General features: G+C 44.4%; 1 protein-coding gene across 2 annotated transcripts in view; it reads right to left on the reverse strand.

Annotated features, from left to right (window-relative positions):
* Positions 1 to 19,489, reverse strand: part of LOC135196997 (uncharacterized) — a 70,580-nt gene that overhangs the window by 30,322 nt on the left and 20,769 nt on the right. Inside the window, exons 6-8 of one of the 2 annotated variants that reach the window (XM_064223885.1) lie at positions 13,005 to 13,158; positions 11,829 to 12,027; positions 10,887 to 10,956 (exon numbers count right to left, since the gene is read on the reverse strand). In XM_064223885.1, coding sequence (XP_064079955.1) covers positions 10,887 to 10,956; positions 11,829 to 12,027; positions 13,005 to 13,158 — 423 coding nt within the window. Of the gene's footprint in view, positions 1 to 10,763; positions 10,957 to 11,828; positions 12,028 to 13,004; positions 13,159 to 19,489 lie in introns of both variants that reach the window. The other variant, XM_064223884.1, reaches the window with a different exon arrangement.

Raw genomic sequence — 19,489 nt, forward strand, 5'->3', positions numbered from 1 at the left:
CAGTAGGGCTCCCCAAACCTGTGTCCGATGCATCGGGAAAAGAACTGTAGGTTCGGGAGGATGGGTCGTAAATCTAACCCTTCTTCCAACCTTGCTCGAGAGAGCCACCACCTTAGGTCCTCTTTTATTTGATCTGTGACAGGAAAGGTAATAGAGTCTGGTTGTGTCTTCCTGCACAAGAGGCTCTCAGGAAAAACTGCAGAGGTCTCATGTGCAGTCTTCCCAACGTCACAAATTTCTCCACTGACGTCAATTTGCCCAGGAGCCTCATCCACTGATTGGCAGAACTTACCTTTTTGTCCAAGAACTGCTGAACTGTCTCCAGACAGCCTTGAACCCTCTTCGGGACAGAAAAGCCCGAAAAACTTGAGCATTCAGAATCATCCCCAAATAAAGGATGCTCTGAGATGGAACCAACTGGGACTTCTGTTTGTTGACCAGAATTCCTAACTTTCTGGCAAGATCCAGAGTTGTTCAAGGTCCTTCATGCACCGACTCTCTGATTCCGACCGGAGAAGCCAATCGTCCAGATAGAGGGAGATTCTTACTCCTAATATGTGCAGCCAGCTTCCTATCGGGGATAGAACCCTGGTGAAAACTTGAGGAGCGGTCGCTAGTCCGAAGCAAAGCGCCCGAAACTGAAACACCTTGCCTTCGAACATGAACCTTAGGTACTTCCGAGATTCGCGATGTATCGGAATGTGAAAATAAGCGTCTTGCATGTCCAGAGAGACCATCCAATCCCTCTGTCTGATGGACTCCAGAACCGACCGAGTGGTCTCCATATGAAATTTTGTTTCTGGACATGCAAGTTCAGGGCGCTCACATCCAAAACCGGCCTCCAGCCCCCTGATGACGTTGGGAACTACAAAAAGGCGATTGTAAAAGCCTGGAGGAAAATCCCCTTCTATCTGTTCTATCGCTTCTTTGAGAACAAGCGCTTCCACTTCTGCGGCTAGCGCCAGAAATTTGTCTGAGCCCGGAGAGTATGCCTGGAATGGAATTGGCACAGGTGAGAGCGAGGGAGGTGAAACGAGAGGAATACGATAGCCGAACTTGAGTACTTGCACTACCCAGCTTTCTGCTCCTCTGTTTTCCCATTCCTCCCAAAAACAGAGCCAGCCTGGCTCCCACTGGTGCATGAAGAACCGAGCTTTCATTTGGAAGGTTTGTTAACCTTGGCCGAGGCCTTAGACTGAGGTCGCAAATTCGACTTCGGCCGAAAGAAGCGCTTGGGTTTTCTCCCTCGAAAAAGGCACTTGGGCCAGAGGAGAAACCGAATGGAAACAGTCTCCACAGGAGCTTTAGGTCTCTTAGTAGACTGTGCCAGTAAATCCGAAGTAGATTTCTTATCTAGCGCAGACGAAATTGACAAACACTACATCGTCTGGAAAGAGGTTATCTTCACCAAAAGGAGCAAACAAGAGAGCAGACTTTCTGTTGGGAAGTAACCCTTTAGAAGCAAAGGAGCACCAAACGTTGCCTTTTCTTAAGGGTACCAAAGGCGATGAGCGAAGCTAACTCATCACATCCATCCCTAATGGATTTGTCCGCACAGGACAGAACACCAATCCAATCCTCCGCTAACTCCTGAGAAAGAGAAGGGACAGTCTTCGATCTTGGCCGCTAAAGCCGCCAATAGTCCAATCAAGGAAGCTAAAGACTTTCCAAAAGTTTAAATTGATTCTTTACAACGTGGTCCAACTCCGCGCTGCTAAAGTAAACGGAAAACTTTCGCTGCGGCGAAAGCAGATCTTTCTAGAGGAGTCGATTAAACTGGGGAAAGAAAGGTCTCCTGGGAGGAGGCAGAAACTCCCAGAGAAGGAGCTTCCCCAGTTACATAAAACCAATATACCTCTTACGAAGCAACTTAGAGGGAGGGTAAGCAAAAAGAGCCTTCCCTAAGTCTCTTTTCATAGACATCCATTTCTCAGTCTCTTCAAACGAATGTCTAACCGCTTTAGATAGAACAAGTTTTGGGAGGAGAGGGTCTGAAGTTTTGTTTCCTCCTCATCAAAAAGTCGAAGTTGGGGAGCGCGGAGCAGCTTTCTCAAAATAATCTGGATAAGATACCAGAAGAAAACTAAGGAGACGTGAATAACACGAGAGGTGGTGTGAATCCTCCTCCTCTACTTCTTCTTCATTCTCCGATACCGCCGAACCCGAAGAAGTAGACGGAACTACAACCGGATCTTGAAGGTTTCGAACCACCCTTGGACTCATTCATCCAGTTGGTTAACAATCTCTAACTGCTTGCGCAAAGGCGCCAGAGACGAATCAAAAAACAGTAACGTAGGCTTGGAAGAGCCTAAAATGTTCAGCAGGAGGCAGAAAAAACTACTTGCGCCTCGCTCGGAGCCGCCGAAATTCGAGGCGAAACAGGGCGCATCAAGCGTAACAGACGAAAAAAGCGCCTAAAGAAACACCCTTAGAACTGCTAGCTACAGCGCTAAAACCACAATCTCTACTAGTAGATGGAGCCGAAAAAGGCACAGATTGAGGCGACGAATGAGCCGCTAACGGCCCGCGCGCAACCCTACTCTCAGGCTCCTTATACCGCTTGACTGGAGGAGGCGAAGAAGAATCGGCGCTGAACGCCTCTTTAAGGGATGCGAAACGGCCGCGAATCCTCGCCAAGGAGCGCCGCGCGACCGGAGACGAATCGCTTGAATCATTCGAAAGGCGTCTGACCGCAACACCTTTCCAACGCTTAACCGAGCCCATGTTGAGGCGCAACAGGCTCAACAAGAGAGGCGCCTGTCTGTGGGCAAATCCCGATCGGACTCCCTTGGACTTCCGGTATGTCTTCTCCCCCCCCGGTGCGGGGAGCGGACAGTGACCTTTGGTCTAGGAGACGTGTCAGGACAGACAGACGCACCCTCAAAACTACACTCTTACCTGAAGCCGCTTTCTCCAAAAAACGTCTTAACTGAATTACCTAGTTGCAAAACCGTATTCGCGAGTACCGAAAATGCTGATCTAACCTCGATTCCAGACTGGCAATGGTGTCGGAAGAAACTACACGGGAAGCCGGGAGGGGAAGTGGGATTAGGAGGAGGGAAATAGGAGGTGTAGTTAAAGGAGACATAACAATTTGAGGAGAAACAGAAGGAACAGATGCATCGCAAGACGAAGCAGAGCTAAGTCTACGTTTCCCTAAGCGCTGCTTTTCTAATTCTGTCTTTAGCTAATTTTCTCCGAGTATGAACTAAAAAAAAAAAAACTTCATTGAGAATCAGTCCAATCACTACACTCGTACATGTTCGATTCTGCTGAACAAACCTGTCCCCTACACTTAACACATTTAGTGTGAAGAATCATACTCTAACTTGGATAATCTAGTTTTACATCCTGAGATGCAAAACCTAACTGCCCGACGGACTAGAATCCGACATGGCAACGCCTAAATAAAAAAGCAAAATAACAACAACGCCAAAAAAGAGTACTTCACAATTCCGAAGATCAAACTCCACAAGAAAAAAAGCGAAGGAAAGTCCAATCCAACCGCACCGACCACCGATGTTCAATCCGGAACCGAACCGGTTCAGGAAAAACGAATTGAATTCAACCTGGGCAGTTGTACCTGGTTCTCCTGCGAGTGGAGGGAGATGACGTCATCACCACCAGTGTTGGCGACGCCGACGCGCTAAATTTGAATTTAGTATCCTGCCGCTCGTGGAAATCACGGCTCTATAATTGTTCGGTTAATGACACTACAATAAAATGATATTGTATTCTTGGACACTTCCTTCTTGTTCCGTCCTGTACTTACGAACAACCTCTGGCACCGGCCTGAGGTGCCTTGTTCTCTTTAAGTACTCCCTTAGTGCCCTGACGGGGCACAGGAGCATCTCAGCTTTGTGTCGTTGTCTACAAAGTCTGCCAAGGAAAGGTATGGTAAAGGAGTCGAATCTGCCGTCTACTATTGTTGGATTTTGGGTCTTTGCCACGAAATCTGGGACAAACTCACACACCATTTGATCTCCAACCTCTCGAGTGCTTTATGAGATATGAGAGGCCATGTAGCTCCCCCACCCTTTGGTTGAAGCCAGGGCCAATAAGAAGACTGTCTTCAGGGTCAGGCTCCTATCCGTGGACTGCCTTAGTGGTTCGTATGGGGGGTTTGTCAGGACTACTCAGTACCTTGGTCAGATCCCAAATCTGGGGCTTTTAGCTCCTTTGGTGGGCATGACTGTTCAAAGCCTTCCTCATCAGCATGGCCAACTCCCATGAAGACGATATGTCCACTCCTTTCATTCGTAAGACTGAGGCTAGAGCAGCCCTGTACCCCTTCACTGCAGATACAGACATATGTTTTTCTGTTCTGAGATATATCAAGAAATCTGCTAACTGCTGAATAGTGGTACCGAGTGGAGACACGTTCCCATCTACGACACCAATCACAGTATGCTGACCACTTTCCTTGGTATACTGTCGCAGATGATTTTCTGATATTACCTGCCATCTGAGTTGCTGCTTTCTGCGAAAAACCCTCGCTCTCGGAGGAGATTACTTGACAGTCTCCACCGTGAAGCGATAGGGACTTCACCGACTGGTGGTACCTCTACCACGTGAGGCTGACACAGAAGGTTGCTCCATGGAGGTAACTCTCTTGGCAACATCTACTAGGAGTTCCAGTAGGTCTGGAAACCACTCTGCTTTCGGACCATAACGGGGCTACCAGGGTCATCTTGAGGTTCTGAGACCGCATTACCCTGTTCAGAACCTGACGGATAGACAAAATGGAGGAAATGCGTACACGTCCAGATTGTCACCAGGGGTGTTGTAGCGCATCTTCTGCTACTGCCTCTGCGTCCGGGACTACTGAACAATACACTTCCAACTTTTTGTTGTACCTGGTTGCGAATAGGTCTATGATCGGTCCTTCCCACAACATGAGCATCCTGTCCACTACCTGTTGGTGTAGGGACCACTCCGTTCCCAGAATCTGATCCCTGCAGCTCAAACTGTCTGGACCACTATGTTTCTTTTTCCCGGAATATACCTGGCCTGATGTCTACCAGGTTCTCTATAGCCCACTGGTGAAGTTGAACTGTCATCAAACATGTAACTGCCAAGAAAAACTAGGCCTCCTTGCTTGTTTATATAAGCTACTACTGTGGTGTTGTCTGACATCAATACACTGAGTGTCCCTTTACTCTCTTCCACTGAATTCTTGTAGAGCCAGGAAAGCTGCTTTCAACTCCAGCACGTTTATATGGAGTTCTCTGTCCTTGCAACTCCATTTTGCTGACCACCATCAACTCCTCCATATGGGCTCCCAGCCTTCTAGTGACGCATCCGAGAACAGCAAGAGGTCTGGGAGGATTGTTGAAGGGGGACACCACTGTCAGATTGTCGTCGTCCACCCACCACAGCAAGTCTTTCCTCACTTCTGCCGACAAGGGGAATTTGCTCGTACGGGTGATCTACTGGTTGGTGACCAAAACTCCTTCATCCTCCATTGTAGGGACCGAAGGTGTAGCCTTCCTTGTGGTACTAGCTTCTCCAGGGAGGTAGGATTCCCAGCAACCACCTGCACTGTCTTGCTGGCTGTGTCTGCTTTTCCAGAAAGGCATTCACAACTTGTTTGCATTTCTTCTACTCTTTGGTCTGTTGGGAATACTTTGGCTTGTGTTGGTGTCTATCACCATTACCCAGATATTCCAAACGTTGACTTGGATCCAGCTGCGACTTCTGCTGATTCACCACAATACCTAGGCTGTGACAAAGCTGCAGGAGGGCCGCCCTGTCCCTGAGTAATTTCTCCCTGGACTTTGCTATCACCAGCCAATCGTCCAGATATCTCATTAGCCTGATCCCCATGAGCATGCGCCCACGCCGACACGAGGGTGAACACTCTTGTAAAAACTTGAGGAGACGTGTCAATCCGAAGCACAGGACCTTGAATTCGAAGCTTTCCCTGCAAGGACTAAAGCGGAGGAAATTTCCTTGAAGGACTGATGGACTGGTATCTGAAAGTATGCGTCCTTTAGATCGACTGTCAGCATAAAGTCCCTCCGATTCTGACTGCTTGTCAGAACCGTTTTCGGAGTTCCATCTTGAAAACTGGTTTTCCTTATAACACAGATTCAGCGTTGACAGGTCTATTACTGGTCCTCCACTCCCCGTTGGCTTTGGGTACCAGGAAAATCCATGCTGTAGAAGCCTTTGTCGGACTGCATACTTGTTGCACAGCTCCTTTTTTTCCATCATCTTCTTCACTTCGTCCTGCAGAATAGTGGCCCTTCTGAGATTTGTGGGCATAAGTGACGTGGGGTAATGGTTGATCTGTCAGGGGCGGGGTTACCTCGAACGGAATCAAATACCCGATCCTGAGAACATCCACCACCCACTGCTCTGCCCCTAGTTCCTGCCACACCTTCCAGTGATTTGCCAGGCAACCCCCCACTGGTTGTGGCCGAGTGATGGGAGGCGCCCATCCTATCTTTCTTGAGCCTCTCCCTCTTCCCCTATTGCCCCTTCTCTGTTGTTTCTATGTGAAAGGGACCGATGAGTTATCCTCTTTGGGGAAGAGGGTCTTGTGACTCTATTAGGATGCTATGTCTCACTGTCTTCTTTCGAGGACATCTGCTGTTGTCCTTTCCTCCAAAGGAGTAGTTTGACTATTAGACGTTTTCCTAACTGCATGTTGCACCAACCTATCGTAGTGTCCATCCTTCTTCTATCTATCGCCTCTTCCAGTATGACCTCTGGCAACAGTAGTTGCGATTCCAAGATATCCCCATTCCTCATTGCTAACAGGAATCCAAATCCACATTGCGGCTTAGTCTAGCCAATGCTGCATCTCTCCTCATTAGCTTGGATATTTTTGCCCAAACATTGGCACTTACGTTTGGTCAGGTACGCAATCGCCTTGGGACCCTGACTGTAGTAATCTAATGAAACAATGGTTCATCCACTACTTTCCTTGTGCTTACCGAGGATGCAATTTTCGCCACTGCTGTGACCAAAGGTCTAACCAGGACGCAGCCTGAAAGACAGAAGAAGCTGTGCCTTCTAACGTAAGCAGCCTCTTGGTACGTCATCGAAGGGCACAATCCAATTTTAACCTGATCCAAGGTTAATCCAGGCCTTAACCTTACAACATTAGGGTTCATTTGTCTAGACAGTAAAGGGACCTCGGTGTCGTATAATATTTCCTTTGCTTTATCCTTGGAGGGGGAATAAATTTAAATGATCTATTAGATCTTAAGGAATTATCCCTCCCTGCAATCTTTGCCGTTTACGTGTTGCATTGGCAGACCGATTCCGCATGACTCGAACAAGGCAAATTCATAACGACACCTTTGTATCCCTCTTTAGTCCAAAACGCCATGTCAATTCCAGGAGGAAGCATACTGGCCGGTGTTTCTGTCTCTCCGGAAAGGCTATTGAATTGGCGAATCAAATCAATAACCTCTGCATACGAGGCCAGAAACTCGTTGGTTTTCTCCTTCCTCCGGCTCTAGTGGGTTACCACTCTCCGTCCACGAGGGATGTGTCTCGCCTCTATCTTCTGACCAGAACGGCCCGGAATTCCACGGCCGCCTGGCCCCTACGGCCGCGGTCTCTTTGATCTTTGCTGGCCGCTGTTGGCCTCGATCCCGATAGTCAGCAGGGGAACGAGAACGTCTCACTCTTTCTCTGCTCATGGATCTAGAGCGAGAATCTCGTCTAGATCTCCAACGATGAAGGCTCCCTTAAGACAGAGGTAAGTCGTCTCTATTAGCATTGGCATCGTTTTCGAGCGTCGGCGAGCCCGGCCTCGGCCTTCTATCCAGACGGACACTGCCTTCCACGAACGTATCCGCCGAGGTTGCCAACTCTCTATTTTTCGTACTTTTAATAGAAGCCTTATCGTCCTTCGTACGTATTTTTTTGAACGGCCTTACGGGCGAAACTGGGGACCTGCATTCCATCCTCTGCTGCACCTTTCGCCGCCAACGTCGATTATACCAGAGGTATCGCAGTTTTGCGATCCGAAACTGGCAACTCCGCCTCGGCCGCTAGCTCGCCGGCCGTCACTCTCTCGCTTGTTCGGACTCTTGCGAACGGCTTCGTCTGCCAACCTTGTGCTTAATAGCCACTGATTTTCCGACCTTCTTGCTGACTTGGAAATGACAGTCTTGGTCTGAAGAAGAGGAAGAATTGATTCTTCTACCTCTTGGCCCGAGGATCCGCCAGGAACTCCCGAATCCTCCTCCAACGCTTGACTGGCGCTCGCCGTGACGTTATCGGACTTAGCGATGACGCCGAACTAGAGGAAGAGACGAAGAAGGCTAATCACACTTTTCTTTTTGTCTCTCTTATTCATTCTCTCCTCTATATCCTGTAATTTCTGCATTACAGTTTGCATTGACGGGTCAGAAGGCGTATTAGCGTCTGGGTGCAGCGAAAAAAGGCCGAGAATCGGTCTGTGACGTCATCCCAGCCTGCATCAGAGGTGGATGACTCTCCCTCTGAGAGAGACTGAGAGGTTTCTGCTGGCAACCGCACGTTTGCTGCCAAACTACCTCCCACATTCTGCATCGCTGTAAATACTGAGTGGGATGGTGAAGCCGCGGCATTAATTCCCATAAATTGCAAGCCCGGGGGATGAGGAACATTCAGCGCTGCCGGAACCCTGCTGGAACCGTGACGTCATATAATGCGCAAGCAGACCATCCAAGGTTGGTACGCCTGGTAGGCCTAGCGCTGACCACGTACCATCTAACCTATGCGCTTGAGTAGCAGGAGCCTGGAACAAAGATGGCGGATCTCCCCTCTACTTGCTGGGAACAAAGGAGAGTGCAAATTATTCAAAAAATTACCCAAGGCGCCCCTCCTGACGTTTCCGATACAGAACCGCTAGGAGAAACCGAAGGGGTATGAGACAATTCAAAAGCAGGTGGAGAAACATATGGAGCAGCCTGGTTTATTACCGATACAAAAGAAGCCGGTAAGGTTTGGTCATCCAAAGATGGCGTCACCCCTTCCTTTTGTATTGGCTTTTCTTCCCATAGAACTTCTTCCACTGTTCCACCGACCAACCGCGACAAACAGAACACGGATTAGTAACCGTACATACGTTTTCCCTGCACCTACTACACGTTGGATGAGGATCCGTCGACACCGAAGTTAGGAACCTAGAACATGGAAAGCCACTGACTCCTGGGCATTTCCTTTGTCTCCTCTTCGAAGCGGTAGACGATCCCGATGTTGAGGCAAAATTCTCCATCATACCACGTATACACTCTTACCACACACTGATCACATTGAGAAGAAAAGGAATGAAAAATAAAAAAATGAAATGGATAAAGAACGGGCAAACTGAAAAAACCGGCTTTCAAATGAGATAGACAGTAAAACACGTCTTATCTTAAGGCGGTAGGAAAATAACTGATGGGTCACAGGTAGCCGTGGGCATTCTGGGTATACATGCCCCGTGACCTGGTATAGATGCCATTAGTCCCTGGATCTCACAAGTGTAATTTTAATTCTACCGGTTTCCAGCTTGGCGCTAGTAAATCCTAATGTTAAGACCGAAGGTTTGTTTCGTGTATGAACAAATATCACAAAGGGATTTACCCCTAAGATATCTCTCTCTCTCTGGTTAAAATATCTGGGGCAAGCAACCAGAATGTGCTCCAATGTTAGCATCTCGCCACCACAAGCACACTCTGGGAGGCTGCCCCCTTCTATAAACTGATGGGTCAAATAAGGTGCCCAATCCTCAGTCTGCTTAAAACTATTTCTGTTCGCCTATCAGACTGGAAAGACGAAGGCCACGGCAATATATTATTTCTAATATTTCTGTACTTTCTATTATTGGCAAGATGAGGAGAAGTCCTATTCATAATAATTTTGCATTAATACTCAGTAATAAAAACTAAAACCATAAAATTAATGGTAACACAGTCTTCTACTTATTTTTATGTACCTAAAACTTTGAAGGCCCGTTTCTCCAAACATAAGTTTTTCACCTTCAAAATGTATCTCCTCCCTTAGTATTGGACCAATCTAAATGAAATTTCATATATAATATGGGGAAACATGGTAGATTATAAAAAAGCCGGGGATTTTTAATATTTTGAGTTTCTGATTTTTGGCAATTTTTTTCCAGTAATTTTTTCAGGAAAATTTCATAAAAAAAAAAAAATTCATATCTCGAAAAATAATTGAAAAATCAAAAATCCCCGGCTTTATATCGAAGGTCCATATGTGTTTTATAAGTGGTTCAAATCTCATCCCTTAAAACCAAAAAGCAAAGGAGGAGATGCATTTTGAAAAAGGCCATTTTTGGCCGAAAAATGCTCTGGCGTCACAAAACCTAAGGTCACTGAACAAAAATTTTTTCCCCAGAAGTTCCACACAATATCCTTTAACAAACCCCCTATATATCAACAACCTGTCGTTAAAAAAGTCGGAAACCGGCCAATCCCCTTAAGCTAAAACTTTAAAAAATTATAACCTAAAAATACTTGTAAATTTTCACAGAATATTTTGCCAAATTTTCTAAATTATCAATCTGATGGACTTAAATTTCGAAAAAATGAAACTGACTTTTAATAATGGTCATATCATACACTTCTAAATTTTCTACAGAAAGACTACTATACATCTAGGAAGGCAGAGAAGTTATTCAAGCAGTAACAGAAAAAAGAAATCACATCAAAACAGAAGAAACAGTGATGCAATCTAGTGATCAATATCAGTTTGAGAGTTGAAACAACTATGGTATTTAATTTAGGACCATGCATATAACTGCATTCTATACTCACACAAGGAGTAGCAGATGTAACAATAGTAGTAGGAAGGATATTGGAAACAGCAGGCGGTGTAACATCCAAATTAGTACGAGTAGAAGTAGCAGTAGCTGGAGAAGTGCAAGCCCCAACACCCACCTCACTTTCTACCCTCACCCTCTTGCTGGATGGAGGCGTTGTAACATAGTGGGCATCGTCTGCTGCATCTCTGCAATACAACATGCTGCAGTTAGATCACACACGTGTACGCCCCATGCTCAGCTCAAAGATGGGATGGGATGATATTACTTTAAAAATAAGAAAATAAAAATATTGAGTTATGTTCTATTAAACCAACAGATTACAAAAATAAAAGAAATAGTAAGGGCATTTTTGGGCAAAGCAGTGTATTATTATTGCTAAGAGGAAGACCACGCAACAGATTACTATAGGAATGGCTATAGATTAAAAAAGATCATGGAAAGATTACTGAGGGTATGAAGTATAAATTGTTAGGCAAAGAAGCAATTACCATCCCCATAGAAATACTACATACTGTGTTCAAGTGCTTGTATATTTCATATTTTCTGATTCCCTATACTGTAATATGGTATATACAACTATTTTTGTTCACTTTAATAGTGGTATATACAACTATTCTACTTGCTTTAATAGATTTCTTTCCCACCAAAAGCATTCAGTAATTCTTGAACCTAACACTGGATGAAGTTCTGTACTATCACTGAAACAGTTGCTTTCACCTTGCAAATAAGATAATGATGTAATGATGAAGTTAATGCACCCACAATGGAGACTGTCACCATGGACAGGTAAGTACCACAGCAGGGATATTTAAAAATAAAATTTATCTTGAAAATAGAAGTGATTAAATCTCAAGGTAAAAGACCTCAATACTTGTAAGCAGCTCAAGGTATAATTTCCAAAATCCAATGTAAACTTACAGTACGTTTTTCAATGCATCTTTCTGATAAAAATTCACTTATATGTAAGTTTGTATTGTATTCAGAGAAGTACAGAGAGGCCATTTAGTTGAATCGAGTGTGCAAACAGCAACATAAACCAAATAAAAAATAAATTTACCTGGGTGTTTCTGTGCACAATTCAAAGGCATCAGCAGATTTACGCTTTCTTGGCGATATGCTGTATGTTGGGGCTGGGGAGAGAGCAACACCTGGGTGCTGGTGAAGAGAATCAAGGTATTCAACACTTTCTGATGCTTTCAGTGGTGAACCGGATACAGATGAGTGCCCAACCACACGGCGCAATCCGGTCATCAGCCCTATAAAAAATTTATTACATTTCACTGAATAATCTTTAACAGTCAGTAGGTACAAATAAGAGACAGCTTTTCTAATACCATCAATGAAAAGTAATAAAACAATCCATCTCCACTGATTTCCATAAAGATAAAGATGGGAAATACAGTCCACTAGGCAAAATAATAGAAAATATTAATACTTTGATTAAAATTGAATCTAAGCACTAAAGATGTAAAACGTAGTGGGATATCACCAACCATCCACCAAAAGAACTTGAAACTGTGCATTACCTTCCTAGGAGCCCTAATGCTGCTATAAAGAAGCAAGATGAAATTAGAATACAGTGACTTATCACTGGGTCATAGTGCTAGCCTATTAAGGTATAGTTCACATTAAATCAAATATAAGCTAAATTATACAGTATTACTATGACAAAAAAGTTCTTGCAATCAATAATGTTTGAGATTAAATTACCATGGTCTGTCAGTTCAATTCATACTTTGTATTTACTAAATGTCTCTCTCACTTAAATTATATTGTTAAGCAAAACCTTTTCACAGTAAACAGTCAGTCTACCAAGGTATAATCCCATAAGCATGTAATTTGCAGTCTGCTACTAAAGAGCTATGGCTAAGGCCTAGTTTACATGCTTCCCATATACCACAATCTCTAAAGTAATAATTAGTTCAGTTTACTTCAACCTATCCACATAAGCATTTTTGTTGCTCGATAGACTGCTAAAGTTTCTTGAAATAAAAGAGGGGCCTTTAAACAATACTCATTATTCAACCTCTAAAATAAGAAATCTATTATTTGTAAGTTTCCAAAACTAATTCTGATTTTTCTAACTTACAAATATATGCAAATTTTTAGTCTTCAAGATGATTTCCTACAATGAATTTTAGTGTTCAACTCCATCCAAACATTTTCACATCTACTGATCAGTGGAGTTTTCAACTCCTCAATAATATCTAATTATCAAATCAAAAAGGCTCACGGTGTATTGATGCACTTCGACGTTTCTTCCTCACAGTAGAGTGTAGTTGGGATGCTAGGAGATTCTCAGTGGATTTACTCTGCTCTCGATGCTCAAGTGCCAGAGCCAAACCAGAAGGCATTTGGCAAAAACGGGACCCATTCTCAATAATCAGCTGGGACAAAAGCCACAGTTATTAGTTTATTTGCATAAGACTCAGGAGTAAACATGAAAAATAATACCAATGGCAACCTATCTGGTCAGTGTCATCAGAGAGAGAGAGAGAGAGAGAGAGAGAGAGAGAGAGAGAGAGAGAGAGAGAGAGAGAGAGAGAGAGAGAGAGAGAGAGAGAGAAAATCCTCATCTTTTTGTGCAATGCAAAAATTTGCAAGTCTTTTCTTTATCAAGGATTTGCAGATATTAAAATCATGAGAGATGTAGAGACCTGGGAGTGACCAAACAATAATTTAAGTAAACCCCATAAATAATTCATTAAACTAATCATACATTAATTAATGTTAAGATTAAAACTAGAAAATGGCTTTTTTATGATAAAACACTTTTAATTATACTTACCCAGTAGTTATATAGCTAAGAGTTTCACTTGCCGGCAGTTAAAACCCCACAATTCATGGGTCACGCTAATTTTCTATTTTGTTTTGGGTAGATAACAGCACCCCACCCACTTTGGGGTAAGAGAGAGGAACAACTTTGCAAAGAGCTCAGTTTGTTTATGCCTTACAAAATAAATCCATGCTAAGGGACAGGGGGTGGGCTCTGAATATATAATTACTGAACAAGTATAATTCAAACTTTATTTTAGAAAAATCCTATTTTTAATTATACAACTTACCCACTAATTATATAGCTGATTTCCACATTATGGGAAGGAGGGAAGCATAGATAATTCTGCTTCAACATTTCTTTAAAAACATAGATCAAGAAAAGAAAAAACTTTGCCAGCATTCATTTGTTGATTCCTTACCTGATATGAGAGTTGTAGCAGCAAAATACTGTCTTTGGTTGCCACTTACTATGTAACGGCGTAGTGGTAAAGCCACGTAGCGCCTATTACTTTAGTGGGACCTTTGTAGCAAAGGACAATTCCAATGGCTAACAAAGGATCAAAATAATTACCCCTGCCCAGGGTTCAGTACCAACAGATCACCAGTAAAAAACTGTTACCTACATCCAATACAATTACTAAAAACCCACCACCACCCTACCAAAGGACTGGAGGGTACTCCAGGTACTTCATACCTCCAGGCTTCCCATATAAAATATCACACCTTATATCAAAGAGAATAATCCTTTCCCAACACCACACCAGCCACAAGAAAAGGACCCAGGGTACTACAGTCTTCATACACTGTCTCCACATCATGGGGATAATATGATACAAACACAGATTTGCATTTCCAAAACATAGAACTAATAATATGTAGTTGAAAGAGATAAATTTCTCTTAAAAGCAAAAGAAGTGGCTATTGCTCTAATTCATGAGCTTTAGCCTTGCAAACCAGGAAAACGTCTTCCTGAACTGAAGTGTGCGCTTCTTGGATAACGTCCCTTAAGATAAAAATGCCAAAGCATTCTTTGACAAAAGTCTGGAGGGGTTTTTAACACCAAAGACAATCAAAACCTCCACGAATGTCTTTTGTTCTGTAAAGATAATACTTTAAGGACCTCATAGGGCACAGAGTCCATTCTGCATTGTCCTTACCCAGGACATGTCAAGTTAGGGATTGAAAAAGAATGAGGCCAGGAATTAGAGGGGGACTCATTCTTGGCTAGCGCATGCATCTCACTAATCCTTTTAGTGGTAGCCAAGGAAACTAGGAAGAGGGTTTTTCTAGTCAAGTCCCTCAGACTAAGCTCATGCACAGGCTTAAAATGAGGCCCAGACAACCATTTCAACATAATATCCAGATTCCAAGGTGCCATGGGAGAATCTTTGCATTTGGAGGTATCAAATAATCTAATGAGATCTGAAATGTCTAAGCTGGAACACAAATCCAAGCCTCTGTGAAGAAAAACCAAGGCCAACGTGGCCCTTTAGCCCTTGATGGTAGAGGTTGAAAGGTTTTTCATCCGCCAGAGCCAAAAACCTTTCTGATCCTCTTGAATAAGCCGTCATGACAACTGGTGTGCTGACTAAGGGAGGCTCCCTGATGGAAGGGATAACGTATCCCTCTTTCAGAACCTTGACAATCCATGGTTCTGCCCCTTTCTTTTTCCCAAACTTCCCAAAATATGAGAGGTCTGGCACTTACATGTGTGTGGAGAACAGTGTCCTCACATGCGAGAGGAACCTTTAGTAGAAATTTTCTTCTTGGACTTGGCAGTGAACCTCGTACTTCCTCTAGATCTGCAGAGGAATCTCTGTCTGGCCCGAAAGAGCTGAGCTCTTGAAGGAAGAGGTTGCCTTGAGACTACTGCTGGAGGGTCTCTAGGCCTTTTAGAGAACTGGGCAAAATCCTGTGCACTCTTCTCCAGATCCAAGGCAATGCCTACAACCATAGCTTGAGGAAATATATGCCTCTTATCCTAGGGAGAGTACAACAGTGCTGACCTCTGAGGAGGGCCAGAGTTCCCTCTTCTTGAGTGTTCCCATCATGTAGAGAGAGGCCAACTCATGGGAACCATCTCTAATCCCCTTACCAATACACGAGAGAACTCCCATCCAATCCACCAAGAGGTTCTTCAGAAGCGAAGGGGAAGACCTAATCTTGTGGGCCAGGGCAGCAATGGACCAGTCAAGAAAGTTGAAGACCTCAAAGACTTAAAACTGCCCTTCAAAAGATGCACCAACTCTGATGCAGAAAACAAAATCTTCGCCAAGGAAAAAGTTGAGCCCCTGGTTGTATCTACAAGACCGGAAAAATCTCCTTGTGAAGGTGCGAATACCCAAGGCAGGAGCATCATTCGTAGCATAAGACAAATATTTCCACCTGGAGATTCTGGAAGGCAGAAAACTAAAAAGAGGTCCTACCTTGTTCCCTCTTTCCTGCAAGCAAAGCGTCGATCTCGTTAAAGGCCTTCTTAGCTGAAAAAGACAGGACCATTTTAGGTACATTCAAGGGGCTAGAGGAAGGCATATCCATAACGAACGTTGATTCAGGAGACAGAGTGGTCGGCATGAAAAAAGACAGATATGTGGCCAGCAAATACTTCATTTAAGCCACATACGCTGAAGAAGAAGCCTCTTGCTCCTCTGTACCCTCCTTCTCTGACAAAACAAGAGGTAAAATCTGCATTTGCAGGAGCTTGAGGTGTAACTACATCCACCAGAGTCTGAGTCAAAACAGCCTCGGCAGGAGCTAGTGGCGCCGAAGCGTCTTGAGGTACCCAAGGAGTCAAGACAGAGGACGCTTTAACCACTAATGGCACTTGCTGAACTGTCGTGGGCACTAGTGGAGTCACAGCCGTTTGAACAGGAGGAGGCTTATTCAGTAAAAGCAAAATACTGTCCAGCTTTGACTGAGTAGGGTCCACTGCCACAGCAGAGGAAGCAGCAACAGGAGCCGTGGGTAGGTGCTATGCAAGTAGGCGTTGACTGAAGGGGGCTCGGGCCCTTGACTGCATCTGACTGCAAATTCACCGACAGCTCTGTAACTGCAGGTGGAGCATTACACAAAACAGACACGGGAGCTTGAAGAGGGTGCAGGAGCGTCAACTTCCAAGAGGCAGTCAGAAGAAATACGCTTGGGACTGTCCAAATAATTGCACAAAGGGTGCGGTTCTCTAGACTTCTTAGTCGGAACCACTGGAGCATGAACTGCATCAAAAGTGCTCCCCAAGAGCCACTAGCACCATGGAGAGGAATCATCCAAACTCGAAAGTCTGTACACATCCAATGAGAGAACTTTCCAACAGCTCTCCATTGCAAACTGGGAAGCGACAACAGGTTGAACTGAGGGGGCGACTGTTCGTGGGCATACCCCACTGACATCCCTTCGGCTACCAGTTTGAATCCTTCCTTGCACTGGGGAGTGTGACAGTGACCTTTGCCTAGGAGAGTCAATGGGACGAACAGCCACCTCCTCCACTGACACAGCATTATCACTTTTTGCCTTGTCCATCAGGACCTTAACACATGCACCAAGTTGCTCCATAGTTTGTGGTAACAGAGCAAAACGCTTATCGATCTTTCCCTCGAGACTGGTAATGGAGTTGGGATCGGAAGTGTGGGAGCCTGCGACTGGACATGGTGGTATAGCAAGAGAAGTGGGAGCAGGGGTTTAACCCCTTTGCCACCAGCCTGTTGTATTGCCGATACCACTTGCATACCGCATGAGACCCTGTCGACCACAACCATATCAATCATCACTTGCTCCCACTAAATTTTATGTTATTCATATATTTCCTTTACATTCTTATGTGAAAACATTGTGTATATATCAATTAATATTTTCTGCAATGTTAGCAACAAATAAAAATAAAAATATAATAAGGATATCGGAAAAAACAGGAATATTTAGTGGAAAAAGCAATTGCAGAAATAGAGTTATAAAGTAGCAGAAAAAGTAGTAAAGTATTAGTAAAATAGTACTAGTAGTAATAGCAGTACAGTGGACCCCCCATATTCGCGTTCTCTGGATTCGCGGACTCACTGATTCGGGAATTTTTCTCTGGGCCATGTCTACCCATTATTTATGATCCCATTGCCACGCCGTCAATCTGGCAATAAAGATGTCCTCTGTGGGTCGTGAATGGTGCCTTCTTGGTGCATATTTCAAGGAGGGCTTTTAGGGCTTCCTCGGGGATGTTCAAAGCCTGTGTGTCCTCACATCTATATACTCTATCGAGGATGTGTTCAATCGTCTCGTCGACTGGAACGTTCGTGAAGAGGCTCTCGACGTCAAGAGAGGCAATGATACCTGTAGACGGAGAGTCTCGGAGTTTACGTAAAAAGTCGGTAGACGACTGTAGACAATGAACTCCTCACGCCATATATCCCTGACAGGTATTGTCTACAATCGTCTACCGACTTTTTACGTAAACTCCGAGACTCTCCGTCTACAGGTATCATTGCCTCTCTTGACGTCGAGAGCCTCTTCACGAACGTTCCAGTCGACGAGACAATTGAACACATCCTCGATAGAGTATTGTATAGATGTGAGAACAAACAGGCTTTGAACATCCCCGAGGAAGCCCTAAAAGCCCTCCTTGAAATATGCACCAAGAAGGCACCATTCACGACCCACAGAGGACATCTTTCTTGCCAGATTGGGATCCCCAGTTGGGGCTTTATTTGCCAACTTCTACATGAGTGTCGTCGAAGAAAGGGTTTTTAATAAGATCCCCTGTCCTCCCCAATACTACCGCTACATAGACGACACCTTCATAAAATTTGACAGAGAAGAGGACCTTGAAACTTTAAAAAAGACTTTCGAAAAATGCTCCGTCCTCCACTTCACGTGTGAACGCAGCGTTGACGGTGCCCTACCCTTCCTGGACGTTCGGGTACAGCAGACCCCTACGGGATACACCACCACGGTTTACAAGAAACCCACAAACCCGGGTCTACGCCTTAATGGGTCTAGCGAGTGCCCAGACAGGTATAAAAGATCGGTGGTAGATGCCTTCGTCCGCCGCGCCCTTACACACTGTTCCACCTGGAGAGAAACCACCAGGGAGATCGAAAGGTCTACACAAGTCCTCATTAACAATAACTTTTCAAATCACATGGTCAAACGCCAAACGAGGGACTCCATAAATAAATGGCACCAGGAAAGAACAACCGAAACTAAAGACCAAAGTGGAGCTATAAAGATATTTTATAAAAATTATATGCACCACATGTATTTGGAAGACGAAAAGGCTATAAGGAAAATAATCAGTGAAAATGTCTCCCCCACTACAGAAAGTAATAAAATTAGCCTCATAATTTATTACAAAAACATGAAAACCAGCCAGCTGCTTCTTAGAAACAACCTGGTGCTCCCAGAAACGTCTTTGAAGAGAAGGAGTGTCATCTACGAATTCACATGCTCGGTGGATGGATGCCACCATTCTTATATCGGGATGACCACCACCAGACTCTCCGAGCGTCTCTCTTGCCACCTTCAAGAAGGGGCCATTTTCATTCACTATAGGGAAAAACATAACAGGAGACCAGAAAGAGCTGAGCTTATAACGAACATACAAATTATTGACCATGCACCGGACCAGAAACACCTACGTTATCTTGAAGCATTACACATATTAGAGAAAAAACCGACTATCAACACGGTAAAAGAAATGTTATTTTCATGATAAAATAAATTTTTGAACATACTCACCTAGGTTATATACATATATAGCTTACGTCCTGACGTCACGGCAGAATTTCAAAACTCGCGGCAATCGCCGATTGGGTAGTCAGGTGCACCTGTGCGCCCTCTACCAGGTACGTAGCACCATACCAACTATTCCTCAGATCTTCCATGCCATAGTTTCTAGAGGGGAGGAGGGTGGGAAGGGCTTTAATTATATATACTACCAGGTGAGTATGTTCAAAAATT

The sequence above is a fragment of the Macrobrachium nipponense genome, chromosome 18 (assembly GCF_015104395.2).
Source record: "Macrobrachium nipponense isolate FS-2020 chromosome 18, ASM1510439v2, whole genome shotgun sequence".
NCBI classification, from domain to species: Eukaryota; Metazoa; Arthropoda; class Malacostraca; order Decapoda; family Palaemonidae; genus Macrobrachium; species Macrobrachium nipponense.